This window comes from Stomoxys calcitrans, chromosome 2, assembly GCF_963082655.1.
Source record: "Stomoxys calcitrans chromosome 2, idStoCalc2.1, whole genome shotgun sequence".
Taxonomy (NCBI): domain Eukaryota; kingdom Metazoa; phylum Arthropoda; class Insecta; order Diptera; family Muscidae; genus Stomoxys; species Stomoxys calcitrans.
In genome coordinates, this window is record NC_081553.1 from 2,974,070 (window position 1) to 3,000,789 (window position 26,720).

At 35.6% G+C, this 26,720-nt stretch overlaps 3 protein-coding genes across 7 annotated transcripts; 1 reads left to right on the top strand and 2 right to left on the bottom strand.

Annotated features, from left to right (window-relative positions):
- Nucleotides 1–3,293: 3,293 nt before the first annotated feature.
- Nucleotides 3,294–5,802, bottom strand: LOC106095016 (large ribosomal subunit protein uL4). The gene is made up of 4 exons (XM_013262261.2): nucleotides 5,692–5,802; nucleotides 5,268–5,448; nucleotides 4,824–5,194; nucleotides 3,294–4,074 (listed from the first exon to the last, which is right to left on the bottom strand). Exons 1-4 carry the CDS (start codon nucleotides 5,692–5,694, stop codon nucleotides 3,418–3,420), a joined length of 1,212 nt encoding a protein of 403 aa, XP_013117715.1. The 5' UTR covers nucleotides 5,695–5,802; the 3' UTR covers nucleotides 3,294–3,417.
- A 3,099-nt stretch (nucleotides 5,803–8,901) lies between these two features.
- Nucleotides 8,902–9,880, top strand: LOC106095014 (pre-mRNA-splicing factor SPF27). The gene is made up of 2 exons (XM_013262260.2): nucleotides 8,902–9,068; nucleotides 9,130–9,880. Exons 1-2 carry the CDS (start codon nucleotides 8,994–8,996, stop codon nucleotides 9,823–9,825), a joined length of 771 nt encoding a protein of 256 aa, XP_013117714.1. The 5' UTR covers nucleotides 8,902–8,993; the 3' UTR covers nucleotides 9,826–9,880.
- Nucleotides 9,881–10,410: 530 nt separating this feature from the next.
- LOC106091925 (colorectal mutant cancer protein) lies at nucleotides 10,411–19,545 on the bottom strand. 5 transcript variants are annotated; one of them, XM_059362639.1, is made up of 8 exons: nucleotides 18,895–19,545; nucleotides 18,070–18,340; nucleotides 17,813–17,997; nucleotides 17,389–17,754; nucleotides 17,026–17,288; nucleotides 12,302–12,439; nucleotides 11,634–12,248; nucleotides 10,411–11,286 (listed from the first exon to the last, which is right to left on the bottom strand). In XM_059362639.1, exons 1-8 carry the CDS (start codon nucleotides 19,216–19,218, stop codon nucleotides 10,998–11,000), a joined length of 2,451 nt encoding a protein of 816 aa, XP_059218622.1. In that variant the 5' UTR covers nucleotides 19,219–19,545; the 3' UTR covers nucleotides 10,411–10,997. The 5 variants fall into 5 exon arrangements, with proteins under 5 accessions (XP_059218622.1, XP_059218621.1, XP_059218620.1 ...); XM_059362638.1 differs by having other exon boundaries at nucleotides 10,411–11,283; nucleotides 17,026–17,333; XM_059362637.1 differs by having other exon boundaries at nucleotides 17,026–17,333.
- Between the last annotated feature and the right edge of the window lie 7,175 nt (nucleotides 19,546–26,720).

Consider the following 26,720-nt stretch of genomic DNA (forward strand, 5'->3'; position numbering starts at 1 on the left):
CGTATTCCCGAGCATCAGCCGAGATTTGTTTTAAAATTTCTGCAAATTTTCGCAATTAGTTGATTTTGGTATGTATACCGATATTGTTTGCTTTATTTCTTGCAACGGTTTGTACGTCGCAAATTTGGCACTTCATTCTTGCTTTCTTTTTAGTCGTTTAGAAGCATTTGAGCAGTAAAGTTGCCAATTTTCTTGTGAAATCAAGTAAAAGTACTGAAGTGAAATTTATTTCAAAATTTACGTATTTTTAATAATTCTTTTTAAGGAAATTTTTGAGATTTTCGGATTATTTTCTATATATATATATCCGAAAATACTCAGAATATCCTAGAATTTTTTTCTTGATTGTCATGGCGAAACAATAAAAGGTGGTCTCATTTGTACAACAACCACAAATCATATGGAACAATCCGCCATCTCGTCATCAAGCTGATCGACGTTTTCCCAACACACACAAAATATTTTCTGTACGTGTGTGTATATGTGTGCGTACAGAGAGGCACAGAAGGAAAATAACAACAAAGAGAATGCAAACATAAATCTGACATCTTAATACCGTCAAACCTAGCCGGCTGTTAACAGCTGTTCGTGTGAGATCACCTTTTTTAATCCGGCTTGCTTGATTATAATAAAAACTTAAAAAATTATTCGTACAAATTGTTCGAAAATTAAGAGACTATCGGATATGTTTCTAAAAAACATCCGAAAATGTTCGGCGTTTTGAATTAAGCATCGAAGGAGTTTCACGTTATTTTGATAATTTTCGAATGTTCTTTTAGAGTTTTGTCCGAAATTCTTGCGAAAATCTTTCAGAACGTCAGATATATCCGACTAATTTCAAAAGTTCCCTTAAAGTTTTCCAAGATTTTTCGTACGAATTCTAAAAGAATTCGATACACAACCCTGATGCTCATTCCGAATTTCTGCTCATAAAACATAAGTCCCCATACAACTTTCGTTGCGGGTTTGCCTATGAATTCGCAATCAGAATCGGCAACTTGTGCAGAGATTCCTACCGAACTCAGCAAAAATTGTTCACTGTGCTGTTATATTTCTATTCTCTTACTTAAACTACATCATTTCCCTTAAGGCCGAAGATCTCATTCACACTTGATTGTTTTGGAGGTCGTGCATTGTTGTTAATGAATGGAGCAGTATTTAAATCGGGAGTGTAAATGCATTGCAGTATAAAGGAACACAAATATTTGTGAAAACCAACCAACTCCCAATAATAACAACCATATGTTTGCTTAGAAAACGAGAAAAAAAATATATCAGAAAAATTTTAAAGGAATAAAGCGCGCCATGAAGTATTTTATAAATTTAGGTACACCGTTTTCATTTTTAAAAGATAAAAAATATATGTATAGTATAGTTAGGAACATGTACATACATATACAAATATGTATATCTAGGTAAATAAGTTATTTTTTAAAAAAACAAATTATTAATTTATTTGTACGATTATTAAGTAAATAAGGGTACCATTTGTGTAATTTAACATGGTTCTTCGGGTTGTTCAAAAGGTTCTTTTGGCTGAGTTAAATCTAGTATTTAGTTGGGTGCATAGTTCCTGCTCTGCAACTTCGGGGAACTTTCTGCTGCGAACCTCGGAGATATTCAGCCGTATTCCTTATACATTGTGGAATAACTCATCTGCATTTCAACTTGATTTTCTCCCCAAAGCTCTCTCGATTTCTTTTCATTTTCGTTTAATGGAATTTAAGTTGGGCGTTGAGCGAGCCAGTCCAATAAATGTGTTTTTTCTCTAGAAAACTAGCTTTTGTTGTTGTAGCTACATAACCATAAGGGTGAATTTAAATTGTTTATTTGCCTTTACGATTCTTCAAATTCTTTTTGGAATCATGCCTTTTTTACTAGCAATGCATTCTTGGAGTTAACATATCTCCTTAGGACTTTAGTAATTTTGAAAATTAAGTACAGTTATAGTTTGCACTTACTACTACCAATTCAAGAAAAAACAAACCTCAGCCAAGAATAAAAAATAAAAAAGAAATTCTGGAATCAAAAGTTTGAAAGTGTCCCACCATTGCGTAAGACATGCGTCAGACCCTAATCTTTTGGATATAGGTAATGCCAAAAAATCTCGTATTATTCTCTCATAACCTACGATGTTCTGGCTGCAGCCATTGTAGTTACAGGTGTTATTACCCATACCCCCATATTCCTGTTGGCGATGGCGTAGTCGAATGTCGAAATTTTTACAAAATGGTATTATGGTTGTCGGAAGACGAAAATTCGTTTACATTTTTGGTATCACGTAAATCGAATTCGACTGCCAAATTTGACGAAAACTATCGATGTTTGTTGAAAGCGTATGGGACCTACTCTTATACTATTTTTTATTAACCACAATATTTTTCTATTATCAACCTATCGAAGGTGCATAAGTTACCGTATACCACGAATTTTGAAACTCGCCTTCGACTACGACTGCAGTATATTTTCGCCTTCGACAACGGGAATAAAGGTGATTATATACTATAAAACGTCTAAAGCAGCGATGTCCAGCCCCTTACGGTAGCGTTGATGGCAAGTCACACGCATTCTTTTTCTCTTTGCTTCAGTAGTTGTTGGGACAGCGATATAAGCTCTTTGGCGATATAAGCGAATTACAAACCAAATTTGTTGTCATTTAAGTCCAGATTTATATGCAAAATCGAAATTATGTCATCTATTATTTGGCAAATATGTTGATATATTGCATAAGTACTTGCGGAATCGAAATTTTTAAGTCATTATATGTTTTCAAATTAAATGCTTTGCAAGATACTACCGTATTTTCTCTAGTTATCACGTGCTAATCACGAATAATTCCACCGCACAGGTTAGCATGTCCGCCTATGACGCTGAACGCCTGGGTTCGAATCCTGGCGAGACCATTAGAAAAAATTTTCAACGGTGGTTTTCCCCTCCTAATGCTGGCAACATTTGTGAGGTACTATGCCATGTAAAACTTGAATCGGACTGCACTCATTGATATGTGAGAAGTTTGCCCCTGTTCCTTAGTGGAATGTTCATGGGCAAAATTTACATTTACAATCACGAATAATTCCTTGTGAAAAACGGATTGTGCGACTGTTCCATATTTCTTCTTATAAGAGTTGTATGACTTAAGTGAAATTTGGTTACTAAATGCAGATATAAGAGCTATCGCGAAAGCGCACTACTCGCGAGACGGTGTCTATTCATCATTCCTATACATAATTTAAATTTGTCCTTATGTATAAAGAATTGTAAACAATTTATTAATAATAAACTTAAACTGTACGTTGGGGTTTTATAGATTTTGTTTCTTTTTTATGTTTTATGAAAAATTCATATATTTGTTAGCTTTAAAAGAATTTACAGATACACTCCCACTACTTATTTAGATAAGATAAACTTTTTTAAAGTTTACTTCTTCTTGGGGGCAGCAGCGACTTTCTTCTTTCTAGCTTCAAAGGCCTTCTTCAACATAGCAGCGCGATTGGCAGCGGCTTTGGTAGCAACCACAGCAAAGTGATTCTTAGCCAATTCAACGTTGTTCTTCTTTGCCTTGGCCAAGGTCTTGGCAATGGTACGTTGTTCAGCAGCCAAAGCAGCACGACGACGAAGAACCTCAGCATATGGGTTCAACTTAATGAGCTGACGAACATTTGACAATGGATTGAGACGACGTACACGACGGAAGACCTTCTTGCGTGGATCACGAAGAACCTTGCGGATTTCTTCAGACTTTAGAAGGCGCGACAAGTCAGTGTTGGCCATCTTGGGTTGGGGAAGGTTGTATCCCTTCTTTAAGGTGGAACCAGATTTCCAGGTGCCAAACAATTCATTGAGACGAGCAAAGGCTGATTCAGTCCATATGACGAAGCGACCGACATGGCCTCCAGGAGCCAACTTCAGCAAATTCATCTTATCGACAGACATGGTTTCAATGCCGGGGATATTGCGGAAAGCACGACGCAAACCTTCATCCTTATAGTAAACGATGAGAGGACCACGACGGGCAATGCGACGACGGTCGCGCATGGTACCACGACCAGCACGGAAACGTTGCGATTTGTACACCTGAAAGTAAATGTGGAAAATTAAGTTCATAACTTCAATCCATTTCGATTAATCACTTCAATTCTAGACAGAAAAGTTGTTGATTTAAGTTACCCCGTTTAAAAAGCATCAATGGCTTAAAAACGGAACGCCTACCGAAACCAAAATTTTTCTAGCAGTTATTTTTAATCAACACTTTTTAAACAAAATCATTCAAATTTAGATCTGCCAAAAAGCTGTAACTGCAAATATAAGTTATACTAAAGACCACCCTTTGCATTGATTAACTGAAGCGAACGGTTCCAAAGGATGAAAAAATATTTACCATAAAAAAATATGTTTTAAGACATTGTCGATATAGGTTATATGCAAATACAATTTTGCCCATGAACATTCCATTAAGGATCCGGGACAAAATTCCCACATATCAATGATTCAAGTTCAAGCTCAATTATAAGAGACCTCGTTTTAATAACTATGTCTGAACGGCGTGCCGCAGTGCGACACCTCTTTGGGGTGCCGCTGAAATTTTTTTAATAATCTTCTTTCCAGATCCAGAACTTCGGCGTCATAGGCGGACATGCGAACATCTGGGCTACAGTGGCCTACCGAAATAGGTTATATAGGCTATTAAAATATTTTTGTAGTCTCCGAAAAAATAAACAACATTTAAAATTTGTTGAATGAAAATAGTGCAAACCCCGAAAATATTCTTCCTGCGTTCCAAAACTTAAGATGACACATTTATTTACTCATTACTATTTATTTACCTTTTGGATGTCGGCCCAAATTTTCATGCGTCGAAGGAACACAACAGCTTGCTTGGTCTTTTGCAACTTTTGGACTTCGTCAGAAACGACCAAGGGGAATTCAGAGACACCATCAATTATATGACCCTTAGATTGTACAAGGGCTGGTACGCCAGAAGCAGCGATGGCGGAAACCAAAGCATAACGACGTTGGTTTACATTGACCTTACGGTGCCAGCGACGGTAGGTCTTGGTTGGGGCGAACATGCGGCCACCACGACACATGTTACCGAAAGCGCCCTGGCCGGAACGGTGAGTACCACCACCACGGACACGAGGAATACGGGCCACAGCACGACCAGTACCCCAGGATTCAGCAGAGGTTTGATGACCTGCAAGATTCACACACGTATACACATACGATTATCAACAGTGCAGACGATCCTTTATTCCACCCATACTTACCGGCCTGTTCGCTAACAGCATAAGGTTGACGCTTGTTGCGACGCATCAATTGATGGATGTCGTTGACAACATCAGGGCGAATAGGTGCCTTAAATACAGCTGGTAAGCAAATGTTCTTATCTTTGATTTGCTCATTTTTTTCCGAGTAGACGGAGACCAGAGGTCTTGCGTTGGCTAAACTCTGCAAGAATATGCGTTAGCAAAACGAAATTATCCATTTAAAAACTTTAGATTCACACCACAGGTTTTTTAATTTTACAATGTACAAACGACCACAAGCCATTTCGGGCCAAAAGAAAAACACGTGTAACAACACCTCGAAATATTTCAATTCGTTTTTGGTCAATATATTCGCCCACTATTCCGAAATTTTGGGTCTTGTACAAAGCCTGTTTAGTGCTTGAAATTTCACCGCACTGCTTACCATTTTTTATTGGCAATTTTTCTCAAAATTACGAAAATATTTATTCTGCAATAGCAGAAACGTCCTCCATTAACCAATAGAAGACCGAAAAGAAAAAGGAAGAGAAGAAGAGGAAACAATGCGGAATAACGAAACAACATGGCCGTAAGAAAATCAGCGTTGAAACTGAACGAAACAGAGTTGCATGGTGCCAAGTAAGGGTTGGTACCATGGCGGATTTCAAAAGGAGGTCTCACGCAAACATACGGCCATGTTTGACGGTATTATCATATCAGATTTTGGTTTGAATTCTTTTTGTTGCTATCTTTTTTCTCCCGTATGAATATCTTTTGTGGTTGTTGTACAAATGAGACCACCATTAATTGTTTCGCCATGGGTTGATATCAAGACTAATTTACCCAGGTATCGTAAATCAAACAGCTGATAACGATCGGTTGTGTGTGCTTTATAGTTAAGACCACAGCACACACAACCAAAGAAAAATGACGCTGTTTCTTTTGCACGTTCTTTTTGTTTTTATTAACCATTCAAACACAAATGAGACCACATTTAATTGTTTCGCCATAGGTTGCGTGCTAGGCAAATATATAGAAGGTAAAGTCATTAGCCCAGCTGATGAAATTTTCGAATTCCAGAGTTGCATGCAGATCTCACTAAAACGTCAAATGCTTCGTTTGAATTTGAATAGTTTTTTACATTTTATTTACGGTCGTCGTTGTAGACGAGACTACGAATTCTTTACGAAACAATTACTGGGATGTTCTTTTGAGCACTTTTTCAATATTATATGCCTCTGCTTTTTTCAATATCCTTAAGTACCGTGAACCCAATTACCTTCTTCCTTACTTTCATTTTTTTTATTCAACCCGGAACTCTCAAATTCGTATTGAAAGTTTTAATCATGTTGTATTTATAAGATCATTTGTTATGGAATACTCCTTCTACTAGTCTTAAAAACATCTCAGTATGTCAACAAACTTTTAAGTCTAAGTTAATCCAATATTTCTTATAAGCAACTCAATTGAATTCATTTTCATCACTGATATTATCTCACATTTGCTGCTTTTTCTTGGTGTTTGATGCGTTAGACTATGTTACTAATTTAAAAAAAAAAAAAACATTTACATTTACATTCAATATATTTGTTAGTTATTTATTTTAGTGATAGTATTGGGTTGCCCAAAAAGTAATTGCGGATTTTTTAAAAGAAAGTAAATGCATTTTTAATAAAACTTAGAATGAACTTCAATCAAATATATTACATTATTGGGTTGCCCAAAAAGTAATTCGGATTTTTCATATAGTCGGCGTTGACAATTTTTTTCGCAGCTTGTGACTCTGTAATTACATTCTTTCTTCTGTCAGTTATCAGCTGTTACTTTTAGCTTGCTTTAGAAAAAAAGTGTAAAAAAAGTATATTTGATTAAAGTTCATTCTAAGTTTTATTAAAAATGCATTTAATTTCTTTTAAAAAATACGCAATTACTTTTTGGGCAACCCAATAGAATTTAATATTGATTTTTGTATTATAAAAACCTGAAAATGTTACAACTAATGTTACTATCATCGTAAAGCCCGGGTGGGCTATGTTTGATTAATAAAAAAATGAATGAATGAATAAATAATTTCTTTTTAACATTATTATCGTTTGAATTTATAATTTACACGTTTATAATCATACGTTTTTTGATCTAATGGGAGATACACATTATAATGCAATTAAAAACTAGAATGTCAATTAGGAGAGCCAAGAAATTTGACAGTCTAGTAGGTTGTCAATTTATACATCCCATTTCCACAGGGATGTATAGTTGATTTCGTTGTCGTTGGGCTAATGACTTTACCTTGTATAAATTTGCCTAGGTTGCGTATGTATATTATATTTAAGGACTATAAAACACAAACAACGAAAAATGACGCGAACTAGTAACATACACAAATCAGAGTTGCACTAATCGATGATTTTGAGAGATAGTGAACTCATAACTACCAGGTAACGTAAACAGCTGAGTACAATTTTTTCTCGCAAAGTGCACTATCTGTCAACGAATTTTGGTTTTCTGTGTGTATTATAGTTAAGAACTATAACACACACAAACAATGAAAAATGTCGCGAATAACATACACAAAATAAGAGTTGCACTAATCACTGATTTTGACAAATAGTGCACTCAATATTTTGCTGTTGGGCAACTGCCATTTTCGTTGTTTGTTGTGTTATGGTTCTTAGCTATAATGCAAACACACACACAACCAAAACTCGTTGATATATAGTGCACTTAGTAAGAAAATATTTTAATCTGCTGTTTATGGCACACTACCTGATAATTATGTCATGTATTAAATTATTGCAAAATCCAAGGAGCTCTAAGACAAACAACAACATACAACAAAGACAACATTATAAAAACAGAGTTGATTGGTGCCCATGTCGTGAGCATTTAATTACATTGGACATTATTTGTATTGGCGAAGCGAAATGTCGCTACTATTTTACTCATAGATCTCAATACCACTGCTACGAAATGTGTTCGCAGTTTCTTCGTCATAATTTTTTATAATGCGTTTTGACGGCTGTTCGGCCTAAAAGTCAAAGTCAGTAATGGGCTTTAGTTTGTATGGAGAAAAATGCTATCTCCGTTTAGCTAACTTACACGGCATGTAGTCTATCTTATGACATGTCAAATTTATCACATGTTGAGTTGTACATGTCCTGCGATACAAACGAAACTAACATATGAAAATCACTTTTCAATATAGCACACTTAATTTTTTTTCGATTAGAGTATGTTCTATTCTTTCTGACAAAATATAAAGAAATCTGCTGGTTTTGTGGTCAGTCGAATGAAAGCAATTCCAAATTGAATTGTTTTCACAAATTTATGTTTTTCTCCTGGTTCACTAACTTTTTTTTACTTAAGTTATTCGAGTCACTCATTTCAAAATCTGTTTTTCCTTTATGTAATCAGCTGGTTTTGTCAGATGGGCGAACGAAAATCGCTCACTTTCAGTTATACAAAGTAAGTACACAGACAGTTAAGCAGTTTTCCCACAACTTTAACAATTATTACGCATAAAAAATCAGGTGGATTCAAAGTCCAAAAAATAAGCTACCGAATCCGCCAGACTGGCAAAACAGCAAATATTCATCAAAAAATCTATATTTCCAATCCGACCAGTTTTGTTAGAAAAAAGGCTAAAACGGCAACACTGATATCAAAGATATCAATTCCTGTGAATGGATTAAATCTACGTAGGATTTCAAGGATTTAATAAATATAAGAGATATATAGTACTTGAAGATGGCCGGAGAAGTTATAGTGGATGCGTTACCTTACATTGATCAAGGTTATGATGATCCCGGTGTTCGAGAATCAGTATGTAGATATTTTTTGTATAGATATTACGTACTGATATTATTTTGTTTTTGTTGTGCAGGCGCTGGCTATGGTGGAAGAAGAATGTCGTCGCTATAGGCCCACTAAAAACTATCTAGAGCATTTAGCCCCACTTTCGACCTCAACATTCGAGACAAAATTAATGGCACAGGAATTTGAACGGATTCAAAACAGAGTACCAATGGAGACGTTAAGTATGAAACGTTACGAACTACCTCCACCCTCCGGCAGCCGTCTTTCGGAAGTATCTGCTTGGGAAGAATCCATTGACAATTCTAAAGCACAGCTGGAACACCAATGGGTGCGTGCCATGAACCTTGAACTTATGCTGGACTATGGCATAGAAGCTTGGAAGGCCTATTTGGAAGTATTTGTCGCTCTACAGGCAAAGGCTCAAGTGCAGCTGCAAGAACTCAAGAAAGAGATCCAGGATGTTAACTGGCAAAGGAAGCAAGCCCAAACCAAAGCTGGAGAAAAACTCAGGTCTCTAGAGGCGAATTGGGTATTGCTGGTATCTAAAAACTATGAAATCGAACAGCAGTGTGTCGAATTGGAGAAACAAATATATGATATTCGACAAAAGATCGAACAGGAAACCAAAGAAATGCAAGGCGACGATGATAAAATGGAGCAAGATTTTCCAGAGAATGGAATAAACAGCGAAAATAGTAATAGTACTGCAGAGGATAAACCACAAGATGATATTGAACAGCAACTTGAACCCTCAGAAGACTAATATTATTAAATTAGTTAGTATTGCAATAAATCTACAATTATTATCTGGAACAATATATGAACGAGTTTAGTAACTTATATATTTACCCTCAATTCGAATTTTACACTTTGTGGCATAGCTGAACAAGCATGTTCCGGTACTCAAGACCGATCGCCGTGTAAACGTTATGAGCATTGGTTATCATATCACTCAGTATTTAAGTAACAGCCGGTGTCGGCTTGCAGTTACAGCTACTCCATATATGGGGCATTCCACCATCCTAAACCTGTGGACGCGCCCGGCAGCTCCCAGCTAATAAGTCACCATTTTAAGCTTTTCACAATTTGTTGACATTTAGTGTTTTTGCAATATAAAAACAAAATGTTACTCAGTTCGGTATATGAGTTTACCTTATTGGTGGATTAATAATGATTTACTTTGGAGTGCCATTAACTAAAGGACTTTATTATGTATGTGGATTTTTAAAAAAAATAATTGATCGACTTCGACAACTATAAAGCAAAATGTCAAAATTCGACGCTCCTTCGACAACCAGACAAAAGGGGATCAAGTCAAGTCCGTATAAGAATCAAAAGCATAATAAACTCACTTTCTCTTTCATTTATTTGTGTATATGTATGTATATATTTTACAAAAAAGCAAAAAGAAGCTGCACTTTCCATCATAATTACGGTTTGAATACATATATTTTTTGTTCAATCATTTCTCAACATATTTTTTTTTTTTTGCTAAAGGGCTAACATTGCTGTTTTATTTGTAAGAATGTTTGCTATGTATGAATGTATTGATAATAGGTGTATGACATCCACGTTCTTAATAATATTACAATACTCTAATAATGGTGATAAAATAATATTTAAAACGTATATAATTTCAATGCTGTCCGTTTTGGATTTTAATTTTTTACAAAGCTAAGTTGTCATAACAAATGGCACATTAGTGTAATATAATATTAGTTGAGTAGACCATAGTATGGGTCATGTATTTTTTTATTGGTTAATATAACAAAAGCCGCGATTGGGAAGAGAAGCGGAAATGTAAGAAAAGAAAACACACATGAACACAATAAAATAATATTATGTAATTGCAGTAGAAATACGGTTGATTTGTGACATCATGAAATGAGGATATGCATACAACAATAGGTCGGGTGGGATTTAATGACCCTTCTACTACAATGTAGTTTCAGGGACATTTTCTGAATGTCTCATATGAACTGAAGATGATGGTGGGGGTGTAAGGTTCGAGCTATGGACATGGGGTGAGGCATTTTGTCTGTATTTGTATTTGTTTGCACCGAAAGATAGAGGAGACATATCATCCGCCAACTGTTGATGTTGTTTCGATGCAATATTTTGCTGACGGCCCATTTCCAATGTAATATCCATGATTTTTTGTTCTAATCTTCGTATTCGTGTCTGATATTTGCGTTTGTTCTGTTCTATGATTTGTGTGAGGCTTCTGAAAAAAAGGGAACTGATTTAGAGAATGGAAGTCCACACATTATTAGTTAAAGGATTTCAAGCACACGGTGTTTTGCAAGAGTTAAATCAAAAGTTTTGATAATTAAAACCGTGGCCAACAAGTGTTCCAAATGCACACATTCATCTCGGTTTTCTTATATTGTAACAAAAAGCATATACACTTTTCTTAATTAAAAAAACCAAAAGGGGGACCTATGTATTACCACTCTAAAGGGCGTCTGATCGGACTCTTCAAAAGTAAGAACAAGAAAAAAACCAAACATTATCTTAAATATTAGCAATCAATACCTATAGTGGCATTGATTACTTCTGATGTTTACTTACTGATTCGTTTTTTGTAGCTCCCTCACATTGGTATGTAGATGTTCATATTTCTCATCAGACATTGCATTTATTAGGCATTGTATGCGCCCTTTAAGTTCGGTCTCCCGAGACAGAGCCTCGACCAACTGTTGTTCTGTTAATGCAGCATGTTCAGCTTCCGAATAAGAAGTGCGGTTTTGCTCAATAGGTTTCCCATGGTTTGGATGATTAAACAGCTCAGCTGATTCGGAGTTAAATTGCAGTTGTAACTGCAGTTGTTTCAGGGCTTCATTTAATACCCCAATACGGTCATTGGCATATTGCTTATCGCGTTCAGCTTGTACAGCTTTTATTTTTAAAGCGATATTCTCTTCTCGTAGATTCAATAGTTCTTGCATTAACACTGCCACCTCTAAATCTAGGGCCGATGTCTTTTCCTTGTGATTACTTAATTCCTTTTTGCTTTCAAGAGCCATTCTTGACTTTTCAAATGAGTCACTGAATGGGGATTCGAGTTGTACAATAGTGTTTTGTACTGTAGCCCGTCTTCCCTTCAATTTTGATACATGGTAACGCAGACGATTGTCGTCTTCGGATGTCCACGGTTTTGAAGACACTTTGTCGGGTATGCTAAAACTGAATTGAGAATAGAAATTGCGCAAAAAATTTGTCATTTGTCCAAATCTTACCTATTTTGCCAAGGGCCTAAACTATTTTCACAAATATTTTTTTCACTTTCCAAACGATCTAATAAATGTCTAGCAACAGATTCAACAGCTTTTCTGCTTTCTTCGGCAGCTGAAGATTTCTCCTTAATAATACCCAGCCTGTAATGTTATAGTCGAAATTTATTTTGTGGAATTGTATCGACTAACATATATATGTAAATATGTATGTATATGTGAATTTGTGGGTTTTTGGTAATAGTTGAGCTCTAGGTCTTTGTTTGTAAGTTGTTGTGTCGTGACTCACGTGATTCGTGAGTGATCCAACACCAATCGTATGACCGTGATTGAGAACTTAAAGACTCAAAGAAGGTCAGCGGGACTCAAGGTTGTAATATATATATATATATATATATAAATATATATTAACGTAAAGCGAATAATAATTTTTTGCATGCACCTCAAAACCATACGTCATTTTAACATACAATTTTGAATTTTGAATAAATACAATTTTGAATAATAAATAACATTAAGAAACAGCGGGATACTTCTCTTCTATCAATGAGGCTGCCCGAAACAAGTTTGAGCACGGCTTGGCCTAGAGTTACACCACTTTGTCACCATGGTCAGTCATTCAAAACTATTTGAGAACATCGCCAAAATGTCCCTCCAGTCAGGCCTGAAAAGCTGAGTCATGAATTATTTTGGTGATCGCCAGTCCTTTGTGGAATTTAGAGATGAGTAGTGGATACCTCGTAGAATGCAAATAGGTACTTACCCAAGACGGGGTGATATCTCCGGCACTGTTTAATTTCTACCTATCCTCTATTCCACCCCCTCCAGACAGCACTGAGATCATATGATATGTGGACGATTGTACGATCATGGCATCGGACCCCACCCCATTGATGGCATTTGCGACCGCATATCAAACGGACAACTTTCATAGAGACACGCAGCAGTAGCGGTGGATAGCTACCCGAAGAATGCGACCACTAACCATTGTCCCTTGAAGAAATTGACCTCCCTCGGCAAACCAAAGAAGTTATGGCTCAATTACGTTCCTTCAGATGCAGTTGAGGCGACTCAACACCCACAGAGCTAGGATTGATGCCAACGTGCACGATGTGTGCCCCGATTGTGACCAGAGAACACTCGACACACGTCACCTGTTTAACTGCCCAGCCAGACCTAATGGACCCAGATCCCTCTGAACGCACCTTAGTTGCAGAGTTCCTCGATCTGAATATTCAGTAGAATCAAGAAGACCCGGCACTGGATAGCTGTGAACACCACAAAGTTTGGAACATTGATGTCCGATTTGCGTGGTGTTCATTGCTAAGAGAGAAGCTAAGCTGCGAGCTACTTGGCTCGTCCGCAGGTTGTGGATAGTTGAATGACCACACTGTTCCCACAGCGATAGGTCCTTTGAACCGGAACGAGCTTGCTCACCTACAGGAGCTTGACGATAACCACTGTAGACAAATTTTTACATTTTTTGTTGTAATTTTTTATTTAGAGATTATTGTTTGCCGTTTTCATACCGTATAGATAATTTTACTCAGGTAGCTTGCCTTGTAATATAGTTATTTCGCCGTAAGGCTTTTTGTATTATATTGAAATTTATAAATAAAATAAAAGTTCTCCCCGCGATTTGATGCTAACCTCTGAGCTAGGGTGGCCAACCGTAGATATGTATATGTAATTCTTACAACAATTATTTGTTTCCTGTTTTCGTTATGCTGCCGAAAACAACGTAGCATTTAGTTGTTTTTGTTGTAGCAGTGTACACTGTACACTGAGGCGGAAAACCTTGCCGATGGAGAACTCCATCGGGTCAATCCGGTACGTACACCGGCTGCCTTGGGATTGGCATTTTATTGGGTTGCCCAAAAAGTAATTGCGGATTTTTCATATAGTCGGCGTTGACAAATTTTTTCACAGCTTGTGACTCTGTAATTACATTCGTTCTTCTGTCAGTTATCAGCTGTTAATTTTAGCTTGCTTTAGAAAAAAAGTATATTTGATTAAAGTTCATTCCAAGTTTTATTAAAAATGCATTTACTTTCTTTTAAAAAATCCGCAATTACTTTTTGGGCAACCCAATAGTATTTTATCACGTAAAAGTACATACATACGAGAATTCATAAGGTTTCATATTTATTATGGTGAAATGAAATACTACAAGCAAAGCTGATTTCCTTTATAAAATACCGTAACTTGAAATACAAATTCGCTTCCATTTAATTACAGGGTTGCGATATTCTTCTGCAAATTGGATTTTAGTAACATTTTGACAAAATTTGGCGAACAGTGGTTTTATTTTATACTTAACCCCTTGTAGGGACAGGTTGCTCTATATAGGTATACCAATATAGAGCAAAAATTGGCCGATATCCGCCAAAAAAACAAATAAAAGTAAAAATAAATAAAAAATTAAATAAAAAACAAGTAAAAACGCATAAAGTTCGGCCGGGCCCAATTTCAGATACCCACAACCTTGGATATATATCTTATCTATTACCCGTCGAAATTCGAGAAAAGGCACCATTTATAAACCCAAAGAAGAAAGCTGTGTCTAAAGATGCCTGATTCCAGCCGTACTCGGCACAGAATAAAAGATATCGAGCACAACTCATTGCTCGCAATCTCAGCGAAATCTGATCTCAAATGATCCTCTTGTGAGTTCAAGAATCCCAAATGGTAGATAGGTCTATGAAAGGGCTATATTTAAATATGGTACGATCTTGATGCAGTCACTGTGTTAAACTTAAGCAGAAAAGATTAAAAAATTTGCCTTTTTTAGACATACGACATTGTATCGTTCCGGGTATCGAGAGCGAAATCTGATTTTTAATATGCCTGTTATGGGCTTCGGACCTTGCCCCTAAATCGGATGATAGATATATATGGGAACTATATTTAATAATGAACCGATCTTGCGTATATCGGTGACGCTAATGCAAATAAGACCTTATATCGGTAGATCGGCCTATATGACAGCTACATATGTATATCCAAATATAGTCTGTTTTGGCCCGTTTGAGAACTTAACCTGCGTTTGAACAAAATCCCATGGCAGCCGGTTGTAAGCACCGAATTGACCCGATGGAGTTATATAACACACTGCTACAACAACAACGAATCTGTGCCAAATTTAAGCTTAATATTTCAATTTTTGAAGGCGTGTTCATAATTGGCAGACGGCCGGACGGACGGAGAGATAAGACAGGCACACGGACATTGTTTAATCGTATTAGAATTTTACGACGATCAAGCATATATATATAAACATTGTAGGGTCGGAAATGGATATTTCGATGTGAAGTTAACTACGAAGAAAATTTCTGATGAAATTTAAAAACCGATCAAAATGACTGGTCGGCCCTTCTTGTGTAAAATAATTTTTCAGAATCGATCCAAAATTCATTCATTATAAACCTATTTTTCCTCCAATTAATAATTAGTGAAGTCTATGCCGACTCTACTGTATTTGTTAAGAAATAGTCAATAGAAGTGGACAACATTTCACGAATAATTTAAGATTTATTCCTATTATAAAGGCGTCTGATAACACCTATGTATTTTCATATGTATTTCTAAATGAAGCACCTTTGAAAGCATTTAACTGTAATACATTTCAGTCTGATAGCATTATTTGTGAAAACAGTGGTTTGCATAAAGCAAACGATTCTCTCAGCTGCAAATGTCACTCAAGAGCTCCAAGAATACAAAAATGATTGCACAAAATAAGGCACCTCATAGCAATGTATCATTATATTTATACTTCCGATTAGTTCTATAATTATTAAGCTCCAAACGTCGATATTTTTCCATATTTATAAGGAATAGTCGCGTATCGGGATACCCACAGAAAGTAGGGATAATCCCGACAAATTCTGACCATCTGGCAATCTTACTTGTATTGGGCGATTTGATAGTCAAATTTTCGGAATGATAATTTCGTTTCAGTGTTGTTGTATATGCCTCAACAGCAACACTTGTAAAGTGTATTCTTAAACAATGGGATTTGAAAACTCCTGCATGAGATGAGGATGGGATTGCTTGAACTTCGGCATTTTTTTTATTACACCTCCAAATATAGGTGTAAGACCCTAATTTCCGTTACGACTTTCTTCGCCTAAAAAACGATATCTAGATATGACTTGTCTAGAATTTGGAATGAGCTTTAAGTTCAGCTTAGAAATATATTAGTACAAAGAACGTAACAACTGTCATTCTTGGTGAAAGGTAGATAAGATTCGGCAAACCCAAATACAATTTGCTTTTACTTTTTGAAAAACTCATTGATTCAATTATCTTTTTATTCTAATACAAATTGAGAATTTGATTTATTTGTTCAAAAGAAAATCAATTTCTGTGCAAGGAAATAGTATTAAATGCGCATTCCGCCAACGATCTGCAAATCTATTTTCAAGTAAACAACTATTTCTAGTGCGGGAAAATTCGAAGGTCGAATATCCGTACCCATTTAGACGATCATTTTGAACAAATTTATGCGTTCGACTTTGTCGATTTTTGGGTTTTGATCTTTTGTAATTGCTCAGACCTCTGAATTTCTGAAAAAAGCTGTGGACAAAATAACTATGTCATCGTGCCATATGTAGAAATGCTTTTTTTCCAGAGGACGAAATGTGGAAAAAAGAATAAAATATACACATAACTAAAGACCTCGAGCTCAATTATTACCTAAGAAGAATATTATACTTTTGGCAAATACTTACTTGCTTTCTAATAAAGCCAACATAACATCATATGCTTCTATGGCACGATCGCTACAATTTAAAGCCACCTGTAGGGCTACAGCATTCGATTCATATTTGCCACACAATAAATACAGATGATCACAATGTTCTTTCGATTCGTCCAATGTCAGAGACAATACTCGGTTTTGCACTTTTAAATGGTCCACTTTACGTTGTAATCGCTGCAGCTCGTTGTCCAATTGTAAAGGATCGAACGATTCCATAAGACTGCTGTTATTTTGCTTCAGATCAGAAACCAAATGTTCAGCAATATTTGCATTTTTGAGCTAATATATGGAATTTGAAGCATTCATGTCAGTAGGAAATATAATCATTACTCACTTCAATGTTTCGTAAATCAATGGCTGTTATGTTATCCCCCTCTGTTTTGCTGGCACATTTTAAGCGTACCCTTTCGGCCATTTTTGGTATTGCAGGCGATTTGTGTGGACTGGTCACATAAGTGTCATCTGCTGTCAACGTCGATGTGTTATTGAAATCGTTGAGCATTTGATCATCCAAGTCTTTGTGCGTTAGTTGAAGCGAGGGGGAATCTAAACTTTGGGTCCCAACATCTGCACCAAATAGTTCAATATTAGGAGGTTCTACAACTGCTAAACCTATTCCACCATCCGGACAGTTAGCATTAACTTCGGATTGTAGCAGTGCTACTTGGGCTTTCAAATGGAGAATCTCTTCTTGCAGTGCCTAGGAATTTGACAATTAGTATTTAGCATTAAAAATTGCATACCTATGGACGGATTACCTCAACTTGTGCCTTATAATTTATATCGGGAATTTTAATTTCATCAGTAACCTCACTACATAGATTTTGATCAACTTCTGCATGTGAATAATCAGCCTCTTCCAAAGGATCAGTTTGACATTCTGCATCAGGATTTGTTAGGTTAAGTTCGGAATTGTAGACAGATGCTTCTTGGTAACTTATTTCTATAAAAATTAATCGTTCAAGGCGAGTGAAGAATAAAGATAAAGCCATAAGCAAATCCCTGTAATACTTACCGCTACCTTCGGGCTCTTGTTCTTCCAATATTGTTGACTCTTGCTTGTTGCGTAGCTTTTTGCTTAGTTCAGCTATGACACAGTGCATTTCTGTAATGCGACATTCATGGGCTGCACTAAGGACTTCAAGCCTCCGCAAACACAAATCCTTTTCCGCAGAACATTCTTCAAGTTGCAGTTGTACAGAAGATCGCTGTTCCTCAGCTTGCTGAAGGCGTTGCGTTAGCTCACGCACTTTTGTTTCCAACTGCTGCACCGAAAGATTCTCCACCTGGAATATCGATTAAATTCAACTTTTCTGGTAGGTATAATTGATGTTTGAGTTTCGCATTACGTTAATGGGCTTTAAAGGCATTGGTTGGGCCACTAAAGTATATTCCCAACTACGACGTATTTCATGCCGTTTGAACATGGACTCCTGACGTTGCTGTTCCGAGCAACACATGCAACTAACACTACGTCTCAACAGCTGTTCTGAGATCATTTTTCGTAGAAGATAACCGACCTCTTAGGAACATTGAAAAACAAATTGATTACGTCGTTGTGGAGTTTTCGATTTGGGGTTTTTGTCATTTGATTCTATTATATGTCAAAAATTATTCGATTATGCCAAAACACATTCGCAGTAGTTTGAATGGCATCTTCTCTCTCCAACTTGCTTGCACCTACTGTTGGTACATTTTTGTTGTAATTATGCGTTTCATTACGCAGCTGCGCAAAGAAATGTGCAGCACCTAACCGTCCCGACCCCAACAATCCTCTTAAGAGCGGCAATCAAACGAAAATCGCCGCCACATGTGTCCTCTTATTTATGAAGCAACTTACCTTGTTAACAATATCCAAAGTTGAACAGGAACTAATGTTATTGTCACTTTCTGTGGTAGTGTCACGGTGTGTATGATCTGGAGATTCCAAATCTCCTGGAAAGAGCTGTGCCATTGGGTTGATACATCCGCCTCCCCGTGGACTTATGCTGCCAAATAAGTACTCGTCATCTATAGATGGGCGTATATCGTCCATCACATCACCGCCTTTGCCATTTAGACGGAAATCGTTTCGACACCGAATTGAACCTTTGCTTTTGTTTGGTGCTGTATCAATACTTTTGTGAATTTTACTCACTTTTGCCAAATGAACATCGTTGGACATTTTAACAGTTCTTTCGAAAGTTGTTTATTTACTTTTTGAGTGCTGCGGAAAATTGTTTACTTTTTATAATTGTGCCTTTGTTTCTATACTTTCTTGTTAATTTGTTGCTACACTTTTCCGTCCCCCTGTTGTCTGGCTCGCAAACGGCTTTCGCCCATCAATCAATACGTCACTATACATCATACGAACTAAATCTTCCACTTGTGCCCACTTCACATGATTCTATCGCTTCCTGGCTTCCGAAAAAAAACTTTTCTTTTTATTGTTTTATATTTCTTTTCAATCTCTAAATTTCTCCTTTCCAACAGACATGGTATAGGGATCTAAAAGTCGATTTTAATTGTTTGTTCGACTTTCAGTGTTAAATATCGAATAATCGATTATGAAACCAAGTCATCGTTTGCTGCGTTTTAAGACAGAGATGTTCAAATGTGTGTTGTTTTATTAGCTAGTCAGCGGATTCGCTAGCTTAAGCTGAGTATTCTGTTCAGCTTTTCAAGCGGAATGCTGTCAAACTCCATATAAATGGGCGGATTTCGAGCCATTCTCTGTTTATTTTATTTTGAGACGGGAGTTCTATAGTTTAATATCAGAACAGAATTTTTATAAGCCTTTTCTAATAAGTCGAGATATGACAGAGCCAACAAATCCGGGCAGTTCTTCTGCAGTTGCTAGCAGTGGAATACTAAGGCCCTGCCCTATTCACGAAACATTTCTTTTTGAATACGATCATTACAGTCAGTCAGTCATTCGAAAAAATAGACCTTCCTTTCATTACAGTCAGTCAGTCATTCGAAAAAATAGACCTCGCGGTAAAATTAGAAGATTTGGAGAATAGATGGAGAAAAAATCAAGTGGCCTATGAAACATTGATACTGTCTCCCGAAGCTGCCAAGTTTTGGGCTTTATAAGAGAATTGTATTCCTCCTCCATAGCTTGCTTCCACTGCGTACTATGCTCACATGAAACTGTTTCCTCATAAGTTTTGGGCTCATCGTTATCATCAATAAATGCGTAAAACATATCATCAATTTTTGAACGAAGATTATAAGGATGTCGTTTGCTAGTTTTGGCGACTTCTCTTTCAGGTACTGCTACATGTTCTTCAGGTACTGCTACATGTTCTTCCGGTAGTGCGACATGTTCTTCCGGTACTTCTAAAACTTCTCGCTTTGAGTCAGGGTATTGTTGCCGATTTTCTTCAGAACGTGTTTCAATTTCTAAAATATCCTCTGAAGCAATTTCATCATGCTCATGAAATTCAATCAGATCCACTTGCCCTTTACTTCCATCCTTCTGTTGGGATTTGGGAGCACATAAATTTCTTCTTCCCTAAGGATGATATTTTTTGATATTTCTATGCGTTTTTCATCAGGAATCCATATGCGATACCCTTTACAGTTTTGTTCATAGCCAACAAAAATGCCCTTTTTAGATTTCATGTTAAGCTTACTTTGTTTTTCGTTAGGAATATGTATATAAGCAGTAGAACCAAATATGTGCAGATTGTTAATATTAGGGATGTTGCCAAACTATAACTCATATGGTACCTTGTTTTGATTAGGACAACGACCTGTTCTATTCAGTGTATATACAACGTAATTAACTGCCTCACCCCAATATTTCAAAGACAGTCCTTTGCTATGAATCATGGACCTAGCAGCTTCTACAATTGTTCGCATATCCCTTTCAGCCCGACTATTTTGTTCCGGACTGTATGGAATAGTTCTTTGGTGATTAACTTTATTTAAACGAAGTATTTCACATACCTGCTTATTAACGAATTCGCACCCATTGTCAGAACGAATTGTTCGAACTTTTGTTCCTGTTTCTGCTTCCACTTAGACAAGTACTTTTTTAAGATTTCTGGAACTTTAGACTTTGCTTTGATGCAGTAAACGTGACGATATTTCGAATAATCATCTCTCAACAATAGCATGTATCGTGAACCTCCTAGAGATAGTTCTTGCATTGGTCCGCATATATCTGTATGGACCAGCTCACCTGGTTGACTAGCTCTCTTAAAATTTTCTTTAAATGGTTCTCGGTGTTGCTTACCCATTACACAACCTTCACAAAAGAAATCATTTCCGGAACATTCAATGTCATACTTCTTTAATATTTTCTTTACGTGATCCTTTCCTTAATGACACAAACTTTCATGCCAAACTTGCAAGTTGTTAATCTTTTCCCCAGCATTAGCTTGACCAATGTTTGGAATTTTCAACTTTATTAATAACTCGAAAAGCTTAGATTGCTTACGGATTCCTCTCAGTGCTACCTTTCCATTGTATATAAAAATACATTGATTTGCTTCTGCTAACATTGAAAATCCTTTATCAAGGCATATATTATATCTGGAATATATTAAACGCCCAATATTTGCTTCGAATTCCAAACCTTACCATCAAAAGCCTCAATCAAAATGTCATCTCTGCCATATGCTGGAATTACGGAACCATTACCAATTCTAATGCTTTTTGGTGTTTAGAATTTCACATAATTTTGGAACCAAGTTAAATGTTTTGCACATGTGATCACTTGCCCCTGAATCAAGATACCAATTTTCGCTCTCGTCCGAGTTAACAAGCATCACCTCATTCATAAAAGCTGAACCATCATTTTGTGCGTTGAATTTTTTTCGTTCTGGGCAATCTCGTTTCTAATGACCTGTTTTGCCACAATAAAAACAATTTCCTTTCTTGGTAACAGCTGGTCCTACGTATTTCTTGTTACTCTGTGGTTTCTTGTGATTTTTCGCTACAAAAGCTTCTGATTTCTGCGGTTGAATACCCAGTCTACATTCCTCCATACATAGACGACTTGAAAAATTTTTCAACGACCGCTCACTCCTTTCAGTTGCTTCCCACGACGAAAAAAAATGTCTATGTATATTCATCCGATAGTGTCATCAGAATTTTGGTTATCAGCATGTTATCCGTTATCTTTTCACCTAAATCACCCAATTGTTTAGCAATTTCCTGCAATTTTGATATATGCACCGATATGCTGTCTCCAGGATCTTTCGAATATTGGAAAAATTGCTGTTGCAGGAGATGAATAGATGTTGCTGACTTCTGTTCATAAATGCTTTCCAAGACCGTCCACATTTCTCCTGCTGTTTCACAATGCACATAATTAGCATTAATGGCTCTTCTTCCATAGCGAACACAATGATTTTTTGAGCTATTGCATTCTTTGACTTCTACAATCGCAATTCCGGTTGTTCCGCTGGTTGCTGCATGGTCCATCCACAATGCCCCATAAATTGCTGGCACGTAAAATTACCCTTATTTAAAACTTCCACAGCGTCCAACCTTCTACACCGCTCAACTTGGATATTTTGATGTCCTCCATGTCCTCTAGCTTCTTGAATCCTTTTCGTGGCCCTTAAATGTATTATTTTCTTTAATTATGGGTGTCTGGGCCCATAAGAAATTTAAAAAAGCTTGTTTGTCGTTTAAAGAATTTGTATACAATAGACTAAAATATTTTTTTTTGAGAAAAATGTATACTAAGAAAAACAATTTACAGAGCTTACTTGAATTATTTTCTGTAGCATACAACAAAGTATTTTAATATAATGTATTAGGTTGTCCAAAAAGTAATTGCGGATTTTTCATATAGTCGGCGTTGAAAAATTTTTTCACAGCTTGTGACTCTGTAATTGCATTCTTTCTTCTGTCAATTATCAGCTCTTACTTTTAGCTTGCTTTAGAAAAAAAGTGTAAAAAAAGTATATTTGATTAAAGTTCATTCTATGTTTTATTAAAAATGCATTTACTTTCTTTTAAAAAATCCGCAATTACTTTTTGGGCAACCCAATAGATCGATATGCTGTATTCAACACATAAAACGCTTATTTTTATTCGATTTCGCTTAAATTCGGTACAATGAGTTTTGTTAGAACACTTCTAGTGTTCCGTACCGATCAGACCATGTTTGAAAATAGATTTTTTGGGGGGACTTTTCATTTATTTTTTAAATAAATTTCTCCAACAGTTTTCCGCGTTTAAGCCTTTGCTTCATAAAATGCAAATTGCAAATCAACGCAGTTGGCTTCAATTTTCCTTTGTCCAATCTAAGGGCCGTATATATTAATTGCCGATGACCCAGCATCGTATTAGAAACAATGAAATGTTTCCATTGCTTTTTACATAATATATGATACAATATGTTCTTATTTTATATCACTTTATAAATTTTATTTTCACTTGTTGTTTTGTTTTTGTTTTTATTTTGAATTTGTTGTTAGATTTATTCGATTTCGATTTATTTCTTGATACACTCAAACGAATACGTTTTCACATAAATGAATCGTAACGTAAAGTATTCAGCGTAAAGCCCATTGAAGAAATCATACCATCCACCGCCAATGTGAGACCGTTTAGTCAATGTGAGTAAACTCGAAGAAGTCGGAAAACTCTATGCTATAAGTCGAGAAAGGTCGGAATTCTCCAAAAACGCAGGACCAAAGTCAAAATTCAATTTCTTTTTGGTCCAGCCGAATATTGGGCACCCATCATCATCACCATGGATTCTTTTCGTTCGTTCGTTACATCGTGTTCCATTTTATAATTTCCGTTGAATTTTTTTAGATGTTTTATTTTGCTTATGAATGAAGAGGAAGAGTTTGGTGGTCTCTAGTAAATAGTCCGCGAGCTTATTTCATTCCCTATATTTCATTTCATTATTTCATTTGTTTTGATTACTAGTTTCTGAAAAAACAAAAAATAAACAACATGTGCATGGCGAGTTTGACTCTCACTATTGCCTATCCAATGTGAGCCTAATGACATCATTTTTAAATGTACGCAACTTATCTAATGGATGTTCTGGTCTCTAAAGCTTGCTCCCCAAAATCAGTACGTTTGAGTGTGTTTCTCTATATTGTAGCAGTCTATCATTTTGGGAAAGAGCTGTTAACACAGTGGGAGATAACATAAATTTTCGTGACTCGGTTTTATACATATTGCTCATGTGCTTGAAGAGTGCCAATACTTATAAAAGTTGATTTAGATTTCTTTACGATTTCAATTCCCTTTACGATCAAAGAAATAAAGAAAAAAAAATACGTAGTAAACCATAACAATTTTAGGAATTTATTATGAAATTTTTGCTCATGATTTTTGAAAAAGGTGATGGTAAAAAAATTCAATTAAAAAAACGGCATATTCAATTGAAAAAATGGTGAACATTTTAATAAATTTTTTCATTGGATCTAAAAATTTAATTGAAAATATGGAAATGTTATATTATAGGACGCACCCTCGATTTCTACATGATTCACATATGAAAAACTTCTGGACCACAAATTTCAGGTTTATGTTTGCGTCCATGATTACTCTTTAGAAACAAAATACATTCGTTGGTTTTTCCAAAAATTAAACGGAATATATTGTTTCCCGAACTATAAAGGAAAGAGTTGCGTGGCAGTAACTTAATAATTAACCCAACAGAAAAACATTTATCTAGAAGTTGTTATTTTTAGATCGTTGCTAAAGAAGTCCCTTTGCCATTATTATGAATTTTTTGATCATAAATAAGATTAGAATTGCGTCTAGAAATGTAAAAAGATAGTCGAAAGACATTTTATGGGGGAGTTTTATCTTCTGTATGTAGAAAGTATTTCTACATATATCTTTGAGCGGCTAGACTTTTTCACAAGCGGACAGTCATAACAGTACTGTTGGGTCTAAAAATGTTTCCGATTCAATTAAAAAAATTAAAGACCATAATTTTTTTTTGTCATTCGATTCATTCGCCAATTCAATAAAAACACCTTTTTTCCCTCTATAAAATCAGCTATTTTCAATGAATTATTGGTGGTCTAGGCCGTCATTGTTTAATTGAAAAACATAACATTTTCAATCACATTTTATACATACATTTTTTAAGATTCAATTAAACAAATGATTGAATTAATTAATTATTAATTGAAAATTACAAAAAGTTCAATCATGATTGTGATTGAAAAAGTTCATATTCAATTTAAAAAATTATTGAATCAATTACTCAATTTTTTAATTGAAACGTGTCTTAATTTCAATCAGGATTGTAATTGAAAAAATTTGATTGAACATTTTATTTTTTATCAAAATTTTAATTGAAAAAAATGTGATATTTTTTTTGCGCAGTTGAAAAAAATTTGCACATTCAAATAAAAAAATTATTAAAACTTTTAAAATGTTCAACTAATTTTTTAATTCAACTAATTACAAAAGTTATTGATATATTAAGAAATTGTTTTAATCCAATTAAAAAACTGATTGACATTTTTGAAAAATATCAATTTATTTCTATATTTGGTTCACAGGTGTTTATCGCCTGGAACACGAACTTGAAGTTTGTTGTTTTGGGCAAAGGTCCGTTGATTTGTTGTTGTTGTCTAAGCACTGTGGCTATATTACAGATTACATAAGAAGGCGGATTCAGTCTAAGACAATTTGTAACTAAAGCGTCCTATGGTTCAATTAAAAAAATGATTGGTTCAATTAACTTTTTAATTGAAAATTAAAAAACTTTTCAAGCACGATTGTGACTAAAATTTTTTTTAGATTAAGCTAAAAATTCAATGAATCTAGTAAAAAAAATTAAAAAATGCTTAAATCGATTAATTAACAACTATTTTATTTTCAATAAAATTTTTAATAGAAAAATTGTAGGCCACCGTAGCGCAGAAGTTAGCATGTCCACCTATAACGCTGAACGCCAAGGTTCGAATCCTGACGAGACCATCTAAAAAATTTTCAGCGGTGGTTTTCCCCTCCTATTGCTGGCAACATTTGTGGGATACTATGCCATGTAAAAACTTCTCTCCAAGGAGTTGTCGTACTGCAGTACGCTGTACAGACTCTGCTATAAAAGCAAGGTCCCTTATCATTGAGCATAAAATTGAATCGGACATCACTCATTGATACGTGAGAAGTTTGCCCCTGTTCCTTAGTGGGCAAAAATTGCATTTGTACATGCGCGATATGCATTTTGGGTTCCTTTAAAAATAGGAAAATCTTCACGCTACAGCTCCATATAAAAAAAATTACAAAATTGAGAAAATATTTCCTTTTGAGGTAAAAGTTTAGCTTTGCTTAGAAATCTCACAACAATTTTGCGAAAAAACATATTTTGCAACGGTAAAAAAAATTAGCCGCAGCCTATGTAGTACTAAAGATTTTTAGGAAAATACGTATACATACACTCTGGATTAAATTTCAAATTCTTAGCTCAATAAAGACGTGCTTCGATTTTATTGCCGAGTCCGATCAGCATGCCGCAGAGCGATACCACCAACCAAGTGGAAAGGCATTACAGGGCTGAATAACTAACAAAACCTAAACCGTCGTCTACATTGGATGTATCAGATTTATGATTTCAATTTCGAAATGTTTCTTTCACTGTGCAGCGATTAGAGAAACCTATCAAAAACAGAAGAAAAAGAGCTTAATTTGCTACGTAGTGTATTAAGCATTTAGTAATGACAAGCAAGTTGCTAGAGAGTTGAT